General features: G+C 35.3%; 1 protein-coding gene across 1 annotated transcript in view; it reads left to right on the forward strand.

Annotated features, from left to right (window-relative positions):
* Positions 1-20913, forward strand: part of LOC122799380 (glutathione S-transferase theta-1-like) — a 131442-nt gene extending 110529 nt beyond the window's left edge. Inside the window, exon 5 of the mRNA XM_044068389.1 lies at positions 20437-20913. Within this exon, the coding sequence (XP_043924324.1) occupies positions 20437-20577 (141 nt within the window). The 3' untranslated portion in view covers positions 20578-20913. The remainder of the gene's footprint in view (positions 1-20436) is intronic.
* The last annotated feature ends 3453 nt before the right edge of the window (positions 20914-24366 follow it).

The following is a 24366-nucleotide window of genomic DNA, read 5'->3' on the forward strand; positions in this document are numbered from 1 at the left end:
CATTCCATTGTATATATTTCTTACAGCTTTCTCTTACATTTTTTATTTCTGCCTCACTCCCTTTTATTTTCTACTCTCTTTTCTTTTCTTTATTAATATATAGAAATGCTTTTGACTGTGTGGGCACAGTGAATAATAGGATTTGTATGAAAATTGAGTTGGGAGAAGAATGCTGAGTTTTATTGCTTGTTGGTAATTTTGAGTTTAATTTCACTTGCATAGAGGCTGTGATGATCTGTGGAATACATTGTGGAGGTTCTGTCATGTTTAGATGCATTTACACTGCTAAATGAATGTTTGTCACTAGTTTTAATAAGTTTCCGCCAAAATGTTAAGAGAGACAATCTGGGATGTGGGCTGTCTTATGCACAATGTCCTTGAGTTACCTCAGAATCTTCAAATCACAGAATTCTCACAGAGAAACTGAAAGCAGTTAGTATAAACATTGACAAGGTTATCACACTGACACACCACAGATTCAGGAAAAATACTCTGTTCATAAAATATGTCAGTTATAATGAGTTTAAATGATGTAGTTTCTTGTAGTAAGTAAATGTCTTATTTTAGAAGGCATAAAAATGAAACATTTATTTAAATGTTTTGAAAATCTACTTAACAGCAGCATAATAATCTGTGTTAAAAATTTGTGTTCCAAACATATACTTTACTATAACTCATTTAATTCATCTGATTGACAAACATAAATAATCTTATAACTCTATTCTGGAAGAAATGTCATGTGATATATTTTAAAGCAGTAGGTTAGCATGATTGTAAAATCTGGTTACCAATATGTGTTTGCTGTGCATTGTTTTGTATAAAGCAGACAGATTTATTCTGGGGACAGCAAGTGGGATGGTGCTCTGCAGGGACACAACTCAGTGAGATCAGATATATATATATATATATATATATATATATATATATATATATGTGTGTGTGTGTGTGTGTGTGTGTGTGTGTGTGAGTGATGGCTTTTTTTCTGAGAGTCTGCATGGCTATCCAATATGATTTGTAATGATTTCTATGAATACAATGTTTTACTCTATTGACAAAATGAATGTTTGCCACAAGTTTTAATAAGTTTCCGCCAAAATGTTAAGGGAGACAATCTGGGATGTGGGCTGTCTCATGCACAGTGTCCATGAGTTTCCTCAGAAGCTTCACTCACAGAATTTTCACAGAGAAACTGAAAGCAGTTAGTATAAACATTGACAAGGTTATCACACTGACACACCACAGATTCAGGAAAAATACTCTATTCATAAAATGTGTCAGTTATGATGAGTTTAGATGATGTAGTTTCTTGTAGCAAGTAAATATCTTATTTTAGAAGGCATAGAAAATGAAACATTTATTTAAATGTTTTTGAAAATCTACTTAACAGTAGCATAATAATCTGTGTTAAAAACTTGTGTCCCAAACATATACTTTACTATAACTCATTTAATTCATCTGATTGACAAGCATAAATAATCTTATAACTCTATTCTGGAAGAAATGTCATGTGATATATTTTAAAGCAGTAGGTTAGCATGATTGTAAAATCTGGTTGCTAGTGTGTGTTTGCTGTGCATTATTTTGTGTGAAGCGGACAGATTTGTTCTGGGACGGCAAGTGGGATGGTGCTCTGCAGGGGCACGGCTCGGTGAGATCAGATATATGTGTATATATGTGTGTGTGTGTGTGTGTATGTATGTATGTATATATGTGTATGTGTGTGTGTGTGTGTGTGTGTGTGTGTGTGTGTGTGTGGGTATGTGTGTGTGTGTGTGTGTGTATATGTATGTGTGTGTGTCTGTGTTTATGTGTGTGATGGCTTTTTTTTAGGTAATAACGCAGGTGTTTCTGAGAATCTGCATAACTATGCAATATGATTTATAATAATTTTTATGAATACAATATTTTACTCTATTGACAATAATGAGTTTAAGTAAATGCTCATATACAAACAATTCAAGATTTTTTGGAAGCTGTTGATAGAATTCACATGACAGAAAATAGATGCATCTTAATGCATGTAATGTCTGAATCATATTAGCCAAAGTTTTTGATTTAAATGAATGTTAGAACATAATTTTCTCTCCTCTTGATTTCTAACATTAAGATTATTTGAATGCTATTAGAATACAAGTGTTATATATTACATAGATCTATATAATAGTATGAACAGTTTTAAAAAAAAAAAAAAAGTTTATTTTAGTTTATATGATGGTGTTTTACCAAATGTGTAGTTTTGTCTTGATAGATAATTGAATTGAAAACTGTTAACCTCAGTTAAATATAACTAGTATTAAATTGATAAGGTGGTAGCTGAGGTACTGCTGCTTAGGGTAGGGGGTTAACTTGAGTAGTAAATACTGCTCTAAGTTGGAGTTTTCAACTCCAGGCGGGATGCAAGGTTTAATCCTTACATTATTTTCACTTGTTCATTGTTATATGTATATAGTTTTGACATCCACAATATATTTTGTACACTCATTGTCACTACAAACAAAATTGAATCCTATACAAAATCCCATAAGAGATTTAATAAATACAGCTATGTTTAAAGGTACACCTAAAAGAGGAGATGTAACATTATTTATCTTGTTATTTGTTATTTCGATCATAAGATTCTTGAGTTTTAAAATGCCAAATGACATCTTTAAAAGGAATTTCTTTAAACATTAATGGATTGAATAATCCGTGTAAAAGGGCAAGCCTAATAAGATACATTAATCTACACAAGGCCAATCTAGTCTTCCTGCAAGAAACCCATCTCTTGAAAAAGATATTGATAAACTAGCCACTAATAAGTATACAGTATTGGTTAGTTCAGAGCACACTCAGAAAAAAGAGGAGTGGCTATTTTATGGAATAAAAGTATGCCCATTCCTAAAACCATTAAGTCTTATCAGGATGACAAAGGAATGTTTTGTATGGTTACAATACAAATTAATGGGAAGACTTACACTTTAATTAATGTATATTGGATACCTGGAATTGGTATTAATACAGTGAAACATCATATTGATAAGATCATATCATTCTCTGTAGGGATATTATTTTAGCTGGTGATTTTAATTGTATACTACATGAAAGTGATACTACCACTATAAAGAAAAGAAGAATTACATCTAATGCAAAACATTTAAATGATTTTGCTAATTCTTATCATTTGAATGATATTAATAATCAGATAGAGTCAAAATCATTACCATACACCTTTTTTTCTAACAGATACAAAACTTATTCAAAAATAGATAGGGTCTTTATTTCTAACCAGATGGTAACATATTTAATTAATTCTAAAATCATTTCATGTCCTATATCTGATCATAACTCAATTGTTTTCAATTCATGATAAAAATACTCATAATGTTCAGATCAAAAGGATACCAGCATACTTAACTCAGCTAAAAGACTATAAAGAATATATACTTTCAGAAGTACAACATTTTCTAGACATAAATAATACTCCTGAAGTCTCCATTGTCTATGTTTGGGATGCCTTAAAATCATATCTATATGGACAAAGTATCAGATGGTATAATAACAAAAGGAAATCTTGGGATAAGGAATTGTTAGATATTCAAAGTAAACTAGACTCTTATAAACATAATAATAAAGAAAATATTATGGACAAGAAAGTTATTGAAGAAATAAACAAACTAAATGAGAAATACAAAGAAATTTTAACTCATAAAGTTAAAATAACTTTAGAGAAATACAAGTTTTGTCTTATTCAATAAGCCCCAAATACTTGCATAGACTTAAAAATAAAACAAAAGATTGAATAAACAAAACCATATCAAAGAAATCTTTTCTCTAAGGAAAAGAAGAATGTTTCTAGTATACCAGAAATACTGGATGAATTTAGAAATCACTTTCACAAGATTAACCATAACAACATTAACATGGAACCTAAAGATAAAATAAAGGAGTTTATAACCACAAACATGAATAAAAGCTTAATAAACAACAGATTAAACTATTGGACAAGAGTATTTCATATACAGAAGTTATTACACAAATAAATAAGCTTAAATCAAACAAAGCACCGGGTAATGATGGTATTATACCAGAGATATATAAAATCCTTTCTAAAACTACATATTCATTAATACATAAGGTTTTTATTCTGGCCCAAACTGAGTTAATAACCCCCATCTTGGCAATATACATTTATTTCACCAATTTTAAAACCTAATAAAGATCCAACTAGATGTTCTTCATATCGACCCATCTCATTACTTAATGTTGATTATAAAATGTTTATGAGTATTTTTGCTGATAGATTGAAGACAATTATCCCGGCATTATAGACATAGATCAGACGGGCTTCATTGTAAATAGAAATACTTTTGATAATATAAGAAGAACTTTAACATTAATTGATTTTGCAAATAGGAAAAAGTAAGATTTAACACTTATTAGTCTTGATATAGGTTCAGCATTTGATTCAGTAAGTTGGGACTATCTGTTTACCTTACTGAAATGCACAAATTTCTCTGATGCATTTGTAAATTTAATTGAGCATTTATACAAAGGAACGCTGGCTTATATTAAGGTAGGAACATATGTTTCACAAAAAATACCCATTCTTAAAGGTACAAAGCAAGAATGTCCACTTTCTCCACTATTATTCACTTTAGTAATGGAGCCTTGGGCTAATTTGATTAGAAACAGTACTGACATAGAGGGTTTTGAAATAGAAGAAAATACAACATCAAAAATTCAACTTTTTGTAGATGATGTTCTAATTACATCAGCAGGATCTAATTCTTCTATGCAGTCTTTATTTGATAAAATGATGAATTTTAAAAGTATTTCTGGTTTAATATTCAATGAAGAAAAACTAAAATACTACCTATATACACGAAAAAATACTCTCATTAGTGATTTTACTAAATATATACCCAACTCAGGTCAGATAACTTATTTAGGTATAATACTATCTATAGATATTAAATCTATTATATATAATAACTATAATACCTGTTTTCTTAATATACAAAATCTTTTTAATACCTGGAATAATATGTTTTTTACTATGGAGGAGAGACTTACAATTATTAAAATGATAATATTCCCCAAGATTTTATACTTAATACAGTCAATAATACTTTCACCTACAAAAATAACTATCAAGAAACTGAATACACTAATGTTAAATTTCTTATGGGCACCTAATAGACCTAGGATTGCATTAAAGAAACATACTAATAGCTGGTCTCAAGGGGTATTTCTTTTCCAGACTTTAATTTATATATTATCTCTTCTATTATAAAAGTTATTACTTTATTAATAGATCGGTCATATGTCGCAAAATGGAAAGATTATTGGGAGCTAATTAGTATGCACTTCATGAAAATCTCCTTAACACATAAAAATATGATTATAAATAACTCCATGTTGTGGTTGCTAAAGGAATTTTGTACTTCACCTATTACACCTAAACATATGGTCTGTTACCCATTAAATATTATTATTAGTTATCGTAACTTTATATTCATGCACCCTAAGTATAGGGAATGGAATTTAATTGTATTCCTATAATTTATACTCAGGGTATGCTTATGTCATCTACTTCTGAAGGAGCTCATTTAGCTATAGATAATAATCTAAAGTACTGGTATCAGCTGATATCTGATAATAAAGTTAAAATCTAGATTTCTTAAAACAAGAATTTGATCTAAGAGAAACTTGCTGGTTAGAGGTTCAGATCTTTAGACAACATCTCATTGATAGAATAGATCTAATGTCTATAACAGTTAAAGAATCTATTCCAAAACTGATTGATTACTTGATAATAAATTTACAGCATAAAGTTTCTGATAAAGGTAAACTTTCATATATACATAAAATTATCAGACAAGAAACTTTTTACAATGTAGATTCATACTGGAATTATTTCACCTCTATTAATGGGGACCCACCAACTCAACAAGATAAACAATATATATTGGAATCTGCTTATAGAACTACATCTTCCATTGTCTGGAGACTTTATACATGGAAATTTTTACATAGATCTTTTTATACACCTTTGATGATGAATAAAATTAATAATAAAGATAATCTATGTAAGAGATGTAATGTAGAAATTAATGCTGACTGGGCTCATATGTTTTATGACTGTATGAAGTTGAAAGAATACTGGAAGTCAATTAATGAATTTTTGCAGGCTCTTTTTACAGATAATTTCATTATTTCTAAGTCTCTTATATTATTCAACACACCTGTACCTCAATGTGTTAAAAAGATTAAGCTTCCCTTGTTATGGTCTATCCTAGCAGTGGCTAGGAAAATAACTAGAAATTGGATTTCAGATACACCTCCTTCGTTCAATGAATTTAAAAATGTTATGAATATAATGTGTCATATGGAAATAAGCACAATTAGAATGAGAACAACTAGAAAAACATCACATTTTATTGTATGGGATAATTTACAAAATTTGTTAAAAAAATTCTAATTTCAATAGCACAGTATTTTAGTTTAATTAATTGATCTGATTGTAGTGGATGTCTTTGTAAATACTTTAGTTGTTTTGTTGAATATTATAATAATACCTATTTTTAATTATTTGTATAAAATTGTTATGATATTTCTCTTATATGTTAAAACAATAAACTTGTTTTGAAAAAAAAAAAAGAAAAGGTAGTGTTATTTGCTGATGATATTATTTTGTACTTTATAAATTCAGAAAAGAACATTTCAGTGTTGTAGAAAAAATTTGAACACCTGTATCAAATTAAAGACACAGGCACAGATACATTAAAGAAAAAAAGCATATTATCATCTTTTTTACTTATGTACATTAAACATTACATTTATGTTTTCTTTCTTTGTAACAATTGTCATTCAGTCCATTGTTACTTAAATTGATCAATTCCTGCCTTCCCCTAAACCTTACTCATGCTCCTGAACATTATGTAGTGTTTCCACAAATTCCATTTATTTATATAAAATATGCTTCTTCCCTTTTCTAAAAATCCCTCTTCTAGCTATTTTATCTATTTTACAATATTCAATACTTGAAATACAATTGATTTAGATTTTGATTTCCTATTTTCTAGTAATTGCGTTTTTGGCAGCCAGTAGAATTACACTTAAGGTATTGCTGTGTGTAAGCAATTTAGATCTTGTGTCCATAGCGTATAACTTCTTAACACAAAAAATCTGGACAAAGCCAAAAACAGTGGGGGACAAAACCCCAAAAACTGGGACAAATTTAAAATATTGCTGTTATAAACGTAGAAAGTTGTTAGAATAAAAGGTTTTGTGTTACCATGCATTTCCTGAAACATATGAAGTTTGAAACTCAAATGGCTGTCATTATTTAGTGAATTCAGTTCTCACTGATTTACCAGAAAAATCCAGAAAACCACAAATTTTATGAGGGACAGACCAAAATTAGCAGGCAAGAATCTGGACTTTCTGCAAAAATCTGGACAGTTGAGAGGTATGCTTATGTCACAGCTCAAAAGAATATTTTTTTTAGTTACAGCCATTTTTTTCCTTTAGTATTTCTGGCAGAGTGATCTGTAGGGAGTTTTTAAAATGTGCCATCTCATTACACTCCCCAAAAATATGTTCCCAGTTGCCTCTTTTTCCATGTCACAACTCTAACAGTTGCTACCTACTGAGTAAAAAGTCTTTGAAGTCTGCTGGGGTATAAAAATACCTGTGTGAACACTTCCAAGCAAAATCCTAAACCTTCTGGACATTGTTGCATACCTGGGAGCCATACACATGTCCTCTTGTTATTTCTTTGTAAATTGCTTTTCCAGTCTTGCTTCCCAATCTTTTCTAGCCTACTCTGATTCATGTAGTTATCATGCAATATTTTATATACCCTATTAATTTCCATCCCTTAATAGCACGTTCTGTTCTAGATTTGTCTAGAAACTCTACCAGAGCAGATGTTTCACTTAGGATTCCCTGTCCCTTTCTTTTTGCCTATTCTCTAATAGTATTTCTTGATTGTGAAGGTAGTCTGTAAACTGTAGTTCAAGCTTTTTCTTGGCCTCATCCCTCTCTGTTACCTTCCTCACAGTACTTTGGTTCCTTTGCCAGTTTTCTTTTGTAAATTCCAGCCCCTCTTGCCTGTTTCTTTACCCCTACTTGCAGTCATCTCTTTTGGCAAAATCGCCTTTCTCCATTCCCACATTGGCTTAGTTATTAGAATGCTTTCTGCAACTTTTTGGATGTAATATTCTGCATGGTGGTTGTTCTGCTTTAAGGGTTTGCATCCAGTATTGCACTCTCTCTCTATCTCGTAAACTCTCCACTTACTTCATCATTATCACTTCTTTCCACACTGAATTATAACCTTCTGCTTGTTCATAGATTGTTACTAGGCTAATGACCACTATTGCAATTATAAGCCTAGCTGCATGCCACAGACTGTTTGGGTCCTGAGTATCATGAACATCTGTATGAGGGACATGTTAGTAGGTAGATAACTAAGGATTTGTTTGGGTGTAGTTAGGATAATACTTTTCTTATTGATGGCCTTTGTCCATAAGAACATAGGGGCCAGGTGTGGGTAAATTAATGATTTTCCATCCAGTTGTCAAGGTTTCATTTGACTAGGGTCAATGATGAACTCTGTTTTACATGGATGGAGAAGCCTACTCCATAGTATGAGGATCCTTTTAGACACGTATCTGTCTATTCAGCATGTTCTGTTTATGTCACAAGCAAACTTCAGATCCCTTGATCTAGTGTTTCTGGCACTGGTTGTTTTGCACAGGTGCACCAGATCTATCAGGGGTGGGTCTGAGGAAGCCCTGTAAGCCAGACAGATCCCTCAGCAGCCTGTAGGTGAATGAATACAGCGACAGACTCTTTATTTCAGTCAGTGTAGGACAGGGTATTAATCTCATAAATTCCCCTGGTGATAAACCTTTGTGGGTGTTCCAATTCCAGCTGTTGTGTCTGTTTTAGATACATGCCAGAGGGTCACTTTATTCAGTGATAGGTCTGATAGGCCAAGTAAAGTGATGTAACTTTCTTGGACCTGGATGCCATATCCTTATTTATAAGTTGGGTGACATAGCATGATTTCCTTATTATCTTAGCTACATGTTGGTTAAAGGCCAGATTTCTGTCTACATATATTCCCAGAATCCTTACTTCTGGTTTGACTCTTAGGGGCATTTTATCGATGAAGTAATTAAATTGGGTTGACAGTTTCCCAAAGGGCATTATAATGCATTTTTTCGGTATTGACTGTTAGGCCATAGCTTTGGCACCAGTCGTTTGTGTTAAACCCACTTACAAGATGTTGGTGTCTTGCGTGGGATTCTATAATAGCTCCTAATTTACAGTAATCTGTGAACTTGGTGGGCCAGAACCCTTGAACGTTTGCCTTGACTTCTGAGAAGTAGATGGCAAACAGGAGCGGGCCCAGCATGGAGCCCTGGTCTCTTGGCGGAAGTAGTCTCACCAATCCTGACTACTAGGGTCCTGTCTGTGAGCCAGCTGGCATTCCAGTGAGTTATGTAAGGATGTACACCTAGCTCAGAGAGCTTGTTAACAATGCCCAAGTTGGGCATTGTGTTGAATGCCTTAGCTAGGTCAAAGTATGCAGTACATACTGTTTTACCCTCGTCCATTACCTTGGTGAGCCTCTCAAAGTCTACTAAGGTAAATAGTTATGACCTTCCCTTAAAGCCAAATTGGGATGGGTCCAGTATTTTTAGGTTGCCAATGTCCTTGTGTATCATTTCCATGATAGTTCATTCCATTGCTTTGCATGTTAGACAGATGGGCCTGTAGTTCCTGGGTCACTTGATGGTCCACCGTTATGGAGAGGAATGACTGTTATGGTCCTCCATTCACTTGGAATGTAGCCTGTTTCAAGACTGTAGTTAGAGTGCCTCAAGTGGTCTTGATATGTCATGCTTTAGACTGTTCAGGAAGCAGCTGGGGATGCTGTCTGGATGGATGCAGGTGGTGTTCTTGGTTTAGCAAGTGCTGCCACAACCTGTTCTCTGCTGATAGCTGGGGGAAGTATGTTGGCAGGGATTACACCTGGTGGAGCTGAGGGTGTGGTGGGGGGTGTAGTTTGAGCTAAATTTTTCATCCAGTGGATTTGCTATTTCATCCTGATTGGTGAAGGTGGTACCATTCACCACAAGTTCAACACAATCCTGTGTGTTACCTCTGAGGTTCCGGACATAGCTGAAGAAGGCCTTGTGATTGTCCTTATCTTGTAAGGATATCCTGACCTTAGCCTGTAAGGATATCCTGACCTCGTAATTGGTCTTTTTTGGACTTAATTGGATTTTTTTAGTTTCTTGTTTAGTTGTATAGCAGTGCACTTGTCTTTAAGGGAGTTGGTCTATTTGATTTTGGCCATGAGGTTTCTTCATGTATTATATACCTTGTTTAGATAATGATTCCACCAGTGGGGTTGTTTTTAGTGTCTGTTTTGAGTTTATTTCTGGTAGGTGCTGCAGCCTCTATGCAACCATTCACATGTATGTATGTATAGGGACTCCGTGAATAATTCTGCTGTGGTCTTGGGGTTGGGAGGAAGCCTTGCATTTTGACAAACTGTGACTTAGTAGGATGTAGTTTGCCTTTGAGTAGTTCCTAACTGTTGCTGGTTTAGTGGGATTTTCTGGGTTGACTTTTACTTCAAATAAGACAGCTTTGTGATCCAACCCCATTAGTGAGGATGTGACACGGGGTTGGGGAGTGCAGTGCTCTCCCACATTGGTGAGTACCAGATACAGTATGTTTGATCCTCTGGTTGGAGCCTTCAGTGTCTGTTCCAGGATGTCTGTGTTAATAAAGTGCAGGAAGCATTGTGCCTGTGAATTTGAGACTCTACATTTTCCAGTCTATAGAGGCATAGTCACCAACGATTAGTGTGTTTGGTTGGATGGTGAGCACTTTTAGTAGGTTTAGCTATGAGTAATTCTGTCTATGTGACAATTAAACATGTAACCAATGTGGAAAACCTCTCTCTCATAAAAAATGAATTGCAAGACACATAGTCGTCATCCATAATATAAACAAGATCACAGTAAAAATATCTTACTCTGAGTCTACAAAAAATCTTTACCAAAACCTCCTAGATATAGGAAGACTTGATATCAATTAACATTTTCTGGTCTTCCAAGATGGCTGCACACTGATCAAAGGCTTAATTTCAGATCTCCCAATGTGGAAACTTAAACTGAGAATAAAGGAACAGTGAAGTTGTCAGTTTAGGTAAAATCCAGTTATTGGCTAATTCATACACTGCCTAGATGCCAATAAAGAAGATATTTAGAGAAACTGAAAGGAAATCAACCAGAAAAGGTGAAGAGAAAACTCTGGGTGGGAAAAATCCTGCAGCTGCTCAGAAAAAAAGCAGTTCAAGCTTTATCTTTCTTTCATACAAGAGATAGCTTTCAGTAATTTAGAGGAAAAATAAATCATATGTACTCAAAGGTGATTAAAATAATGGAACACTAAAAGAATGTATTGACTCAAAAATAACAGAAGGTTGGAAAATAGTAGAAGCTTGAACTAGTTATTCAAATGAATGGATAAAACTGCAAATATCAGAGGGTGAAATGAAGAAAAGGCTGCTTAGTATGAGGCTTCTCAAGAAGAGCCATTTCAAAAAATAGTAGTTAGAAGATAGAGCATGCTGAGAATACCTGGAAACTGGAAGGAACAGGCAGTATTAATTTTATGAAAGCACAAGTAAGGAATTAGACTGGTGTTCCACAGCTGGATTTGTTAACGGAAAGGGTACACTGAGTGTATGTTCCAAACCTGGCCATGGGAAAGCAGCCAAGACACACAAACATATATATATATATATATATATATATATATATATATATATATATATATATATATATATATATATATCTTTTATTTTTTAAATATCCCTATTAAATTGTCACTTATGACATAGACAATCATACATTTTGTCAACATTATTGGTTTTTAAACTGTAAATATTAATGTAGATTGATGTGGCTGCATTTACACATTATAACATTTTTTTAGGTGTCACTTATGACATAGGCAATCATACATTTTGTCAACATCAGTTAGAGCGTCTTCTGTGTGGCGACATGCGTGAATGGGCATTCCTTCGTTGAAGGTTGTGCGTTAGGCCCGGCAAGCCAACACTTAAAAACTCTACTGCCAATCATTAGTGGACCGGAGTTCCACTGTGGCGACCCCTAACCGGGAAAAGCCGAAAGACACAAACATTGTAGTATTTTAAAATACTGTTTAAATTAGGATGTGGAGGAACTATTGAAAAATTGTTTTTGCTTTTTACTCATGACTTCCTTATTCATGATTCGGTAAGGGAATATTTTTTAACATTTTTTTAACATTGATGTTCTTTGACTTGAGATATTGTGAATGTTTAGTGACATAGGATTGTGTGTATTACTTTAAATCTTTTTGGTTCTTTTTTTGTGTATGGTGATATTTAAATGGGGGTGGTCAGTGGGGTGTTTGTGTTACACTTGAAAAAGCCCTGCAATTGAGTCAGGGTGAAAGCGCTTGTGAGACTTCAATAAAAGTTTTTGGTAAGCCGTTTCCTGCTGCTTCCTGGACCGTTTGGTGCTTTTAATCATACATTTATATAAATGAACACAAACCATATTGACATATTCTCAGTTAGAGTCATTAATCCTCACATATAATCTTTTGAACAGTTATCATAAGTCCAACATTACATAAATCACTCAATTCCTGCATTCCTTTGCACCCCATTCCTCTTCCAAACATTATTCTGCATGTATTGTTCCCAAAATGTCCATTTTTTTTTATGTAATTTGCTCCTACCCTTTTCTAAAAATCCCATTTACAGTTCTTTTATCTCTTTTACTATATTCACTACTTCAAATACAGTTATTTTAGACTTTGATTTCCATTTTCTAGTAATAGTTTTTTTGGCGGCCACCAGAATTAGACTGGCTTATATCCTGCGGCTACACTCCTGATCCAGTTTTTAATTTATTATTTATTTATTTATTTAACATTTCTTTACTGGGAAAGTCCGACTGGGACACAGCCCATTTTCAGTGGAAGCCCGAGGAGAAACGCTTCGTATGCATGTCTTTGGAATGTGGGAGGAAACCAGAGCACCTGGAGGAAACCCATGTGAATGCATGGAGGACATGCAGACTCCGCACAGAAGGCACCCCAGCTGAGAATCGAACTGAAGAACCTCTTGCTGTGTGGTGATAACACTAACCGCTGCACCACTATGCGGCCCAAATAATACTTTCTGCCACAGTTTTGAGGATAAATTCCTTCTGCTGGTACAATTACATCTTTACTAATATATGTTTTGGCTGAGTAGAAAGGGTTGTTGCCAAACTTAGGGAGCTTATACCAAGGAAAATCATCAGAGATCCTGTAGAGGTATTAGAGATATTTCTGAAATTTTATAAAAATCTGTATAAAGCAGATAAATGATGCATGCAAGAAAAAGCACAAATGGAAATATTTATGGAAGAATGAAATATGCCAAGGTTAGAGGTAGATGAAGCAAAACTATTAACAGTTGAGATAAAAATGGTAACATATACAGGAAAGTCTTGTGGAACAAATGGTATTCTTGTGGAAGTTTGGAAGCTAGGTGGGAAGAAAATGATATAGCTCTGGAATATTTTGTTTAATAGTATTTTAAATGGAGGGGAAGCATCAACATCTTTGAAGAAAGTTGTTGTGGCTGTATTATCCAAAGAGGGTAAGCACCCATCAGACCCAACTTCATATAGACTCATTTCTACTTTAAATCATCATTATAGTGTTTGTCTGCATGTGTGATGTGGCAAAATTTTGAGTTTAAGTACTTGGGATCAACAGTTCAGAGTAATGGTGAGTGTGGAAGAGAGGTGAAGAAGAGAGTACAGGCAGGATGGAGTGGGTGGAAAACAGTGTCAGGAGTGATTTGTGACAGACGAGTACCAGTAAGAGTGAAAGGGAAGGTCTACAAGAGGGTTGTGAGACCAGCTATGTTATACGGGTTGGAGACAATGGCACTGACAAAAAGGCAGGAGTCAGAGCGTGACATGGCAGAGTTGAAGATGTTAAGATTTGCACTGGGTGTGACGAGAATGGACAGGATTAGGAGTAAGTATATTAGAGGGTCAGCCCAGGTTGGAGACAAAGCCAGAGAGGCAAGATTATGTTGGTTTGGACATGTGCTGAGGAGGGACGCAGAGTATATTGGGAAAAAGATGCTAAGGATGAAGCTGCCAGGTAACAGGAAAAGAGGAAGGCCTAAGATAAGGTTTATGGATGTGGTGAGAGAGGACATGCAGGTGGTTGGTGTGACAGAGCAAGATGCAGAGGACAGGAGGAAATGGAAACAGTTGATCTGCTGTGGCGACCCCTAATGGGAGCAGCCGAAAGAAGAAGAAGATTATAGTGTTTGTCTATACTACATAAAAGAATGCCAGAGGTGTTGCCAAATGTGATAGGTATAGATCATTGTGGCTTTGTGGAGGGGAGGTAAACATTTGACAACATTAACAGAACAGTGTTCTAGAGGGAATCATAAAGTAAGAAAATGCTGCTGCTGTTGGTGGGTCTTGATGTAGAGAAAGCATGCGAGGCAGATCTAGTTCTCATATTAGGTATGCAAAAAGTCATATCACTGCAGTTCATTTGGTCTGCAATGATTGGTGCTTGCACTGTGAATGCCACACATAAGGGCAATGCTTTTTGAAAACATAACTCAAAAAGACATAGGCCAGAACATATTTAAAAAAAGGTGTAGGTCCCTTTAATAAATCAACCACACAAATATAGTCTTTAAAACTTTTCAGTGAAAAAACAGCTGTTAGATCTTATGTTTTAAAATGACTTGGGATTTCTATCTAGTACATAGCAGGGCAGTAGGTAAAAAAAAAAAACACATAATTTGGCATATGTATAGCTCATCGGGTACACTTCCTGTTTCGTAGCATAACTACGTTTTGTTTCATGCTAATACTTTGTACCAGTAAAGAGAAGCCACTGATTTTTTTTTTTTCATGAGGAACACAACTCCAGGAGCTGTATTGGGAATCCCAAGAAGCAGTGACCACAAAAAGGTACTTGACCACCTGGTAATTGTGTAGCAATGTGCTAATTGTGAATTAAGGTTACTGATACTTTTCTCTACATTTTGATCTAGAGAACATGTCAATGTCAACTTTTTCTTGGGGAAATGTCATACTGACCTTCAAGTACTTGAGGCAGTATTTTACAACACTAAAAGGGTGTGTGGTGCTTTGACTCACAAGTAAAACAGAGCCACCCAGCCCTATGGTGCAGAGGGATGAGCCCTGACTGCACCTCAGATGACCTGTGTTCATGAAGTGACATTGGCATTGAAGGGACCGAGTGGGAAAGGTTGGAAGTGAGTAGCCTATACCAGCTCATCCATCCTGGGGAAAGGGAGATAGCTTGGGTCACTGCATTGGTGACACTTGCAGGAATGCAGGTGTATCAGTTCAGCATGAAGAGTCTAGTGTGACCTCTCTGCAAGCAGTGTACCACTTGGTCAAGATGTTGCACATGCATGAACGCACTGTAGCAAAGTTCACAAGGTTGCTGCAGTGGTGGAGATAGGACAGTCCACAAAGTTTGCAGACTTGCTACTCCAGAATACCAGATTCTTGCCTCCACAAGGGAAAGAATGGGCTGGAATGTTGTCACAGTGATGGGGGAACAAATGGGACAACAGTGTGTATGGTGCAGAAAGGGAAGCCACTGAGCAGGCCCTGTGAATCACAAAAAAAAAAAAAAAAAAAAAATTTTACAAAGTTTATTTACTGAAATTCAGTAGCTGGGTAAGTGGACTGGTCAACTGAACCTTTTTAGTCATGACCCAGGCTCCAAAAGAAGCAAAAAGACATATTATTTATAAAGGCAAGCTAATATGGAGACATACACAACAAATAAGCAGTAATAAGAAGAAAACAGAAAGATATTTACAGGAATAATTAGTATTTCCTCTGTGTAAGCTGTTGCATTTAAAAGTTCAAGAAAATATGCAAGCCTTCTAAATTAGTCAATGTCGCACAAGTGAGTAGAGATAATGTCTTCTAGAAGATATTCTTTCAGTTTAGCCTTTAAGCCATCAAATGTTTTTTTGAGATCTTAATTCTGTTGGAAGATGACTTTGTTACTGAGACACACTGAAGAGTGGTTTGACCAAATCTTTCTGACTTCCTGTCTGTGAGTATGCTAGGCGTGTCAAGGACAGGGTTAAGTTTAGAGGAGTACAATGACCAAGTATACTTTTAAATAACAATATACCCAATAACATTTAACCCTGCTTTTTAAGCCTCATAGGAGCTCACAGTGGTGTGTGTGTGTGTTTGCTAGGAGTACAAGACTGCACATTTTATTTTCTGTTAGTTGTAGTTTTTGTCTGTTTGAGTTTGTGCGAAGTATTAGAAGTGAAGGTGAGTGAGAATGTTTGTAGAGTTGGGATAATGGATGACATGTTTTGTAATAGTTTCATTTGTTAGAGCATTTTGTTGATTACCCCATCTGTGTATAATGTGAACGATAAAGAAAAGTCAAACAATGTTCTCATATATTTTACTGTGTTTGTTTTTGGCATTGGATTATTTGTTATATTTTAATGTAATAGGCATAAGATTTGCCAGCCTTCAAGAAGTAGCAAATAGCATAACATTACATTTTTGGGGATTAATTGCCCTCTTGCAGAGATTAGTAAAACTGGTTTGTAATCCCTGGTGCAGTTCTAAAATTGTTTTAAGAGGTGAGAGCTAGGCAGGCCATCTGCATGCATAGTCATGCTGGGGTGTGGTAGTTCATAAGTTAACAGTGAGAACAGACCAAAAACTGACCATTTGCGTATACAAATATTGAGGGCCATTGTCTGAAATGGAATTGTTGGCTAATGGCAACATGAAGTTTTTATTTAGTGTCATGTAAAAGAACCCTGTTTTATCTTATAGCCAGGTATACTGTTTATTGATTTAGCTGGTATCTGTTATCATTAGGCTGGGCCTGAAATTGGTCCACTGAGATCAGTGCCCTACCCTGGTAAACAATCTTAAATAAATAGAAGTAAATAACCTCCAGAAGTCCACGTTTTGGTTCAAAAAATATTTTAACCTATTCTTTACATCTGGAATGCTTTAATGCAGTGACTTGCTTACAGCATTCTCACCTGCTTTTGTACTGCTCTAAGAGTACCACCGCTGTTGTTTACTTACTTAGTCAAATCAAACTCTCTGGGTCCTCAAGGATTTTAACATACTAGGCCTACCTGTCATCAAGAACTGCTTCAAGTTATTGCAAATTAATTTTCATTACTTCAGTAATGCTGTCCATTCACCTCAGTGTTTGCCTCCCTTTCTTCTTTTTGCCTTCGATCTTTCACATAATCGGTATCTTCACCAATGAATCCTATCTTTATATTATACTGCCAAACTGTTTGTGTTTTAATTTTACTGGCAGGCCTTGCAGTGAACAGTTTAGACTTATTTTCTTAAGCAATGACTAATTCAATCTTCTTGCATTCCATGGAATTCTGAAATGTTTTCTCCAACACCGCAGTTCAAAAGCATCAATTCTCAAACACAGAGCCTTAGTTATAGTTCACATCCTATAGTCACATGTTACTACTGAAAAAAAACCTAGCTCTGACTATAAGATCCTTTGCTTAAAAAAAAAAAATGAAGTCTTTGCAAATCTTTTCTAGGGTTTGTTACCTGATGCTTGGAGGATAGTCACCATGATTCGTCTATGCAAGAGTGGCCTATCTACAGACTCTGATATTTTTATATGCTAATCCATGGAATGCATCATAGCAGAACTCATTTCTGCAGACATAGGCAACTTAATTGATCTAGATCCCAATCAGTTTGATTTTAAGGACCGGGCCTGTCACCTGACCCTCATAAACGTCTTTGAAAAAGTTATAGCGACTGTGAACAGTTCTCAGTCTTGGCACTGCTTATCTTGACCTGGCCAAGGCTTTTAATACTATCCTTCATATCAGTGTTACTGAAAAACTAGACAGACTTACCGTCAACCCCTAAGTTGTCCATTGGACTGCAAATTGGCTGTCTAGCAGATCCAAAGTTATGCAAGTTGCTGGTACCCTCTGTGAATATAAAATTTTAACAGGTGGACTACAGCAGGGATCGGTACTGAACCCTTCTCCTGTTTATCATGCAGTTTGCAGACATCCAAGTTAATATCATAGAAGTGTGGTTCACCACAACCTGGGCACACTCATCTACTAATAACAGCTCCAGCAAGAGCTGGAATAGTCACATAACTGCTGTATCAAAAGCAGTCTCAAGCTTAACGCAGAAAGTGCAGTGCAGTGTAGTAGCGTTTGTAACAAAAATCTGTTTTGACCTCTTATGTTATAAATGGAACTTCTCTTTAAACAGATATGGTCATAAGAGACCAGAGTACATATATGGGCAGCTCTCTCTTATTGGATTATAATGTTTCCACCATAGTCAGGATATAATTTTTAACCAAGAAAATTAAAAACCTAGAATCTTTTGTGTTCCTCTGTAGATTAGCATGAATGCCCTTATGCTCAGTAGCCTAGTGACTGCTCTGAGGTAACTTGTGTCTTGCATTTCAAACAAAGAAAGACAGTCTTTTTGGCCTCCTATTTCTTCATAAAACTAATGACTGTTCAAATAGCAGCAGTAAGGACCTAAATCAAGTAAACAAAGACTCGCTGCAGAGATAGGTTCCTAACTCAACATATTTTCAGCTTATGCAGTAAAGGCTAGTCTTAACAGTTTAGATAGGTTTAGAAAGTTACACCAGTGTTGCCATGTATAGCCCTGCTGAATTTGGGAAGTGTACTATTACGTGTTTGTAAATGGTGGCAAGAACTTTTAAGTATGTCTCTTTAAAGGTTTGTATGGCTAGGTATCTTGTGGTCCACATGATCACTTGCTTAGTATTGTTCCTGTTCCTAACTTGCCAAAATTTGTTATGGTCCTACACATTCAAAGGCTTTGGAGTAGTCAATAAATCAGAAGCATTTTTTTCGGGAACCTCCTTTCTTTTTTTCATTATTTGATCCTTGGTGCCTCTGCCCCTTACAAAACCAGCTACCAGCTTGTATATGTGGTAGTTCAGTCAATACATTTATTGCTAGAGTGTAGCTTGGAGGATCTGGATCTTAAGCATTATCTTACTAGCAAGTGAAACAAGTGCAATTGTTTGATCATTTCAACACTGTTTAGCATTGCCCTTCCTTGAGGCTGGAATATAAATGGACCCTTTTCAAACAAATGGCCACTGCCCTGTTTTTTTTAAATTTGTTGGCAAATGTCAACCAGCATTGCAACAGCATAGTATTTACAGAATTTTAAGCAATACAGCTGGTATTCCATCACTTACTGTAGCCTTGTTATTATCAAGACTTTTTAGGGCTGTTCTTAAATTGTTGTTCTGCTTATTTCTGTCCCTTGTTAATAACATCTTCTACTTTTGTTCAGTCCCCCTCATATTTTTCTTTTTCATGGTAATTGTTACTTGGAGGTTTCATTTACCAGTGACAGTCTTCTTGAGTAGATCTTGTCTTTCTTGTTCTGCTGTCATTCATTTCTTTATTTCTTTATTTTTATTTTTTTTTTTGCACTGCATGTTTAGATATGCCACCTCATCTCTCCTCACTACTTTCTGAAACTCTGCATTCATTTTGACGTATAATTTTCCTGTCTCCATTACCCTTTTCTCACCTTCTTTCCTTGACTACTTCTACATGGGTACTCATGTTGCCATTTTAATCTTTTAGTTTGTAATATTTTTATGCCACCTCCTGGAAAACATCCCAAACCTCTGTCTGTAATTCTTCAGATCCATCAGGTTTAATCCCTTAATCTATTCTTCACTTCCACTACATATGGATTGGAATATTGTTGAGCTAATATCCCACTGACCTAGATACTTTTCTTGTTTCCAATTTAATTCTAAAGTTTACAATAAAAATGATAATCAAAGCCACAGTCAGCTCCATTTTATTTTCTTTACTTTTTCTTCACTTGCTCATAATGCAATGCCAAACCTGCCCATTCAATTGTACTCTTACTACCACCTTTATCATTCCAGTCACCTATGATGACTAATTTTTATTGGCCATAGGCCACTTAAATACAGTAAAATTACAGGTTTTAAGTACTTTGGCTGTTAAGATTCAGGCTGGATTATTTATTGAAATGTATCATGCTAGGCTGGAAGCATTAAAATATTTATTTTTGCTGCTTTAATTCACTTTATGCATGGAGTAGAAAACTGGTATCTGTTAAAAAGGCAAGGAATGAGAGAGCTGCAGTTTCCTTTACTATGACAATTTTTAACATCTGCTTCTTTAGAACAATTGGCTCCTTAAAGAACTGATATATTAGAAAACTTCATTTTCCATGACTGTAAAGAAAAGTATAACTTGGTATGTTTTCTCTTTAACAGTTGTTGGCTAGTGGTCATGATGCACTGAAGAATCGTCCTAAACTGCTTGCTTGGCAAAACAGGGTGAAATCTGCACTAGGAGATGAATTCGATGAAGTAAACAACATTTTGTATCGCTTGAGAGACAAAGCTAAACTGTAAAACATATGATCTGCAGTATGACTGCTGCAAATATTTTAATTGAAAAGTGCCACTGAAATTGCTGCAGCTCTCACTGTGGAACAAACATCATAAAATAAATCTTTCTAACAGTGATGACACAGTTTGTGACAACAATGATCCAGCCCTTTCCTATATGTAGCACAATGTTGTAAAACGTGTTCCTTTACATGGTTTATATTCAATGGTCTGTATAAAATGGAATGTTGCACATCCTAATATTTAAATCAGGAAACTGTACAGAGTAGTCACTGTAAAAATAGAATCTGGTGGCTGTCAAAGTGAGAATTTGTTGTAAATAAAGTGGTTAAATTATGACTGATCTTGCAGATATTCTACAATAATACAGCAATATACTTAAGTCTTGCTTCTCCCCTAGTAAATAAAATGCAGGTTGGTAGAGTGCCTTACTACATCTGCAGCAATTAGGTGAGTTATTAGTGTTAAGTGGTAAAACATTTAGAAGTTCAGATGAAAGTATCCTGACAGTGTGTTTTACCCGTTTTGTTCATACACTCTGGGAAGGAATTTTGACAATAATACTTAGTGCATCACTTTAAATACGACCAGAGTATTATAGTGAATGTTTTAAAAACTGCTTAAATTAGCATACTTTAAAAGTATCTTACGTTTTTTTTTTTACTTTGCTGGAAACTGTAATAAAAAGTGTGGGGCCTGTTTGAAACTGATTGAGTAATGTCAGGAGTTACTCAAAGACACAGTAAAAAATAACATACATTTCTCTTGAAAAGGCACAGTTTGCAGTTATGGCACACCTATACAAAAAGTAGAATCAAGACCATTATTTCAATAGCTAACTTCTGTTAAGTATAGGCTCTGTAAAAGGAAGATGATGCAGACAGACAGCAGGGCTAGTGCCAGCTAATGTAAAAGAAAAAAAGATGGTAGCACCATTGCCAGCTGAAGAGAATGGAAGGGTTTGTTCAAAGGAGTTATAGCTGTCATTCACTACACTGCCCACCACTAAATTAAAATGTTTTAATCTAAAAATCTTAAATTTTGGTTACCCAGGGTATCCTCTCTCAAGACTCATCACTGGTACCTAACAGATAAAAGTTGGTTGGGGTCCAAATGGACAGATGATCCAATCAGCAAGTAGAGTAGTATTGCTGGAATAGAATTCATCCTGAAGTCTTGGTGAGTACCTTCATGAGGTGGACCCTGGTTTTACAAAATCTCTCTAAGATGACACTGATATATAGATTCTATTTTGCATAGCATATATATAATAAAAGTAATGTAAGATATGGGTTTAACATAATGAGACAGCTTTAAAAAAAGCAATGGAGAAAGGAAGATCTCCGTTGCTTTTTTTAAGCTATCTCGCTATATTAAACCCGTTTTACATAGCGAGATTACAGCAATAGAGCTCCTCCATTCTCCGTTGCTGTCTAAAAAAAAAGACATACTAATGGAAAAAGTCTGGGCAACCGGACCTTTTTCCATTAGTATAAGTCTGATTTACAATGGGCACGCTGACCAATCAGCATGCACGTTTTGGAATATTGATGGGGGGGGGCATTGTATAATTGGGAATTGATGAAGGCTTAACATTAAAACATGAATAAATGTGAACAAAACTCCGTAAGGAATATTTTCGAAGACTGAAAATTAATACTGAAAACGGCCCTTATATCTATGACAAAGTCCAGGCTATAAACCAATTTGCTCTTCCTGTTCTTACAGTTTTGGGGTGAGTGACTGGCCCCAAAGGTATTGGATCAGTTGGACAGGAAAACAAAAAAAATGCTTCACTCATCAAATGTATATAAAAGTCAGTGTATACCAAAATTATATATTCCTCGCTTTGAAGAGGGTATGGGCCTCCTCAAAATTGATTAAATGTCTAGATCGTAGGACTGCATACATATCTGCTGACCTTACAAAATCCAAACATAGTGAATGTTTTAAAACATGAGGAGAACGTCTAAGATAATGTCCCTGCTTGCTTTAGCAGAAGCATATCGGTGTCATGCAGGAATAGAAGTCAAACCAGAACTAGAAAAAAATCAGGCAGCAACGGAATGTGCCAAAAGAAAAGAAAGCATATAAGGAGAAGGATCAGATGAGAAGACAAGAAATGTGGAAAAGACACAAACATAGTTGCAAGTACAGAAAACTCCTGAACAACCTTGTGTCGATCAGTATCTGATACAGGAGAGGTGAATTTAAACCAAAAGATGAAAAGTTAATATTGATGGCCCAGGGTAGTGGACTACACATACTTTGGTTTACAAAGTCCATCCAACATGTGGGAGAAACAGATGCAGGTTTTATAGAACAGTCACACATCTTCTTGCTGAGTGTTACATATGTAGACATATATATGTTTATATTTTTTATTGGATTTTACAAGAGTTTTTTATAACATAGATCTAATATGCAAATATGCTCATGCATTTCTGCAATTATGTATTTTAGAAGTGTTGAAATGTATGTATTTCTTTAAGATAATTATTGTGTGATGTGTTAGGCACCAACATTTTGGTATTTAATGAATTCAGTACCAATTAACTTTGTTCTGAGGAAGTCAGCTAGTCAGATGAAAGCACTTAACGTATTTGTGGATTTTCGTGGTTTTTGGCATTAAACAGTTTTTTCACCGTCCGAGCCGAGTTGTTTGTGTAGTAAATCCAGTATCAGTGTGTTTTACATTTACGTTCTTGCTGAGTGTGATAGACTAATGGCAGAGGGCCTGTATACTGAAATACATAATAATGTGGCAAGACTGTTGCAATGGGGATTGTGCAAACATTACAATACTGAAGTAGCTGAGAAGCATTGGAAACTTGAGCCACAAAGCATTATAGAAAATGATGTTTATGTCACATGGGATCACCCATTACTGACAGTTCAAAAAATAGATGCGTGAAAACTAGTTATAGCAGTCCAAAAAAACAAAAGTAGCATTGATTATTGACATTTCTGTACCCAGTGATTACAGTGTCTTATGTAAAGAGACACAAAGTTATAAAATACAAGGATTTGCAGGCAAAAATGAGGCAATGTGGAAGAAGGATAGCTAGACAGTTCCAATAGTAGTGGGAGCAGTGGGTCTCCTACAAGAATTTACAGTCGTATTTAGGTAGCTACTGGTACATGTAACTCTGTATGAATTGCAGGAGTTACTTTTGGACACGTCAGTGCTGCAAAGAGCACGTTTGGATAACATCAAAGATTGTAAGAATACTAATTTCACAAACTTTAACCATACTTTGACTTAGGAATGTGGTCCATTCCCAATCTAGTACTAGAAACCCAAAAGACTTGGAAAAATTAGACTGATAAAAGTATTAAAAAAAGCACACAAATATGATTCACAAAATAGTTCATTAAGTACAGCCTGACTTGAAGAGCATGCAGGAAGTATACATCACTGCCCTAAGTGTGGACCTTCACCATCCACACACCATAAGGTTTCTTCACGAACACCCTACAGAACAGTCTTTGGCATTGATCCCCTTACACACCACTGTTTGAGTTTCAGTGCTTTCATATACTCACTTCTCTAAAATAACTGCACTTTAAATATACTCTTAGACTGACACACACAGTTAGTTTTCAGAGAAGACAGGTAATGTTTTACATTAATATTACTGTCTCATTCTTGTTAGTAAGCCAAATAATTACAAAAACAAATGATAGAATGTAAAGCAGTCTAGCCTTGGAGATGTATGCCAGCACCTTTGTCACCAGTTAACCATAAACACCCTCTTGTTAAATAATAAATACATAAATAGGTGATATGAC

Source organism: Protopterus annectens, chromosome 4.part0 (assembly GCF_019279795.1).
Source record: "Protopterus annectens isolate FY-2018-M chromosome 4.part0, PAN1.0, whole genome shotgun sequence".
In the NCBI taxonomy this organism is placed as follows: Eukaryota; Metazoa; Chordata; order Ceratodontiformes; family Protopteridae; genus Protopterus; species Protopterus annectens.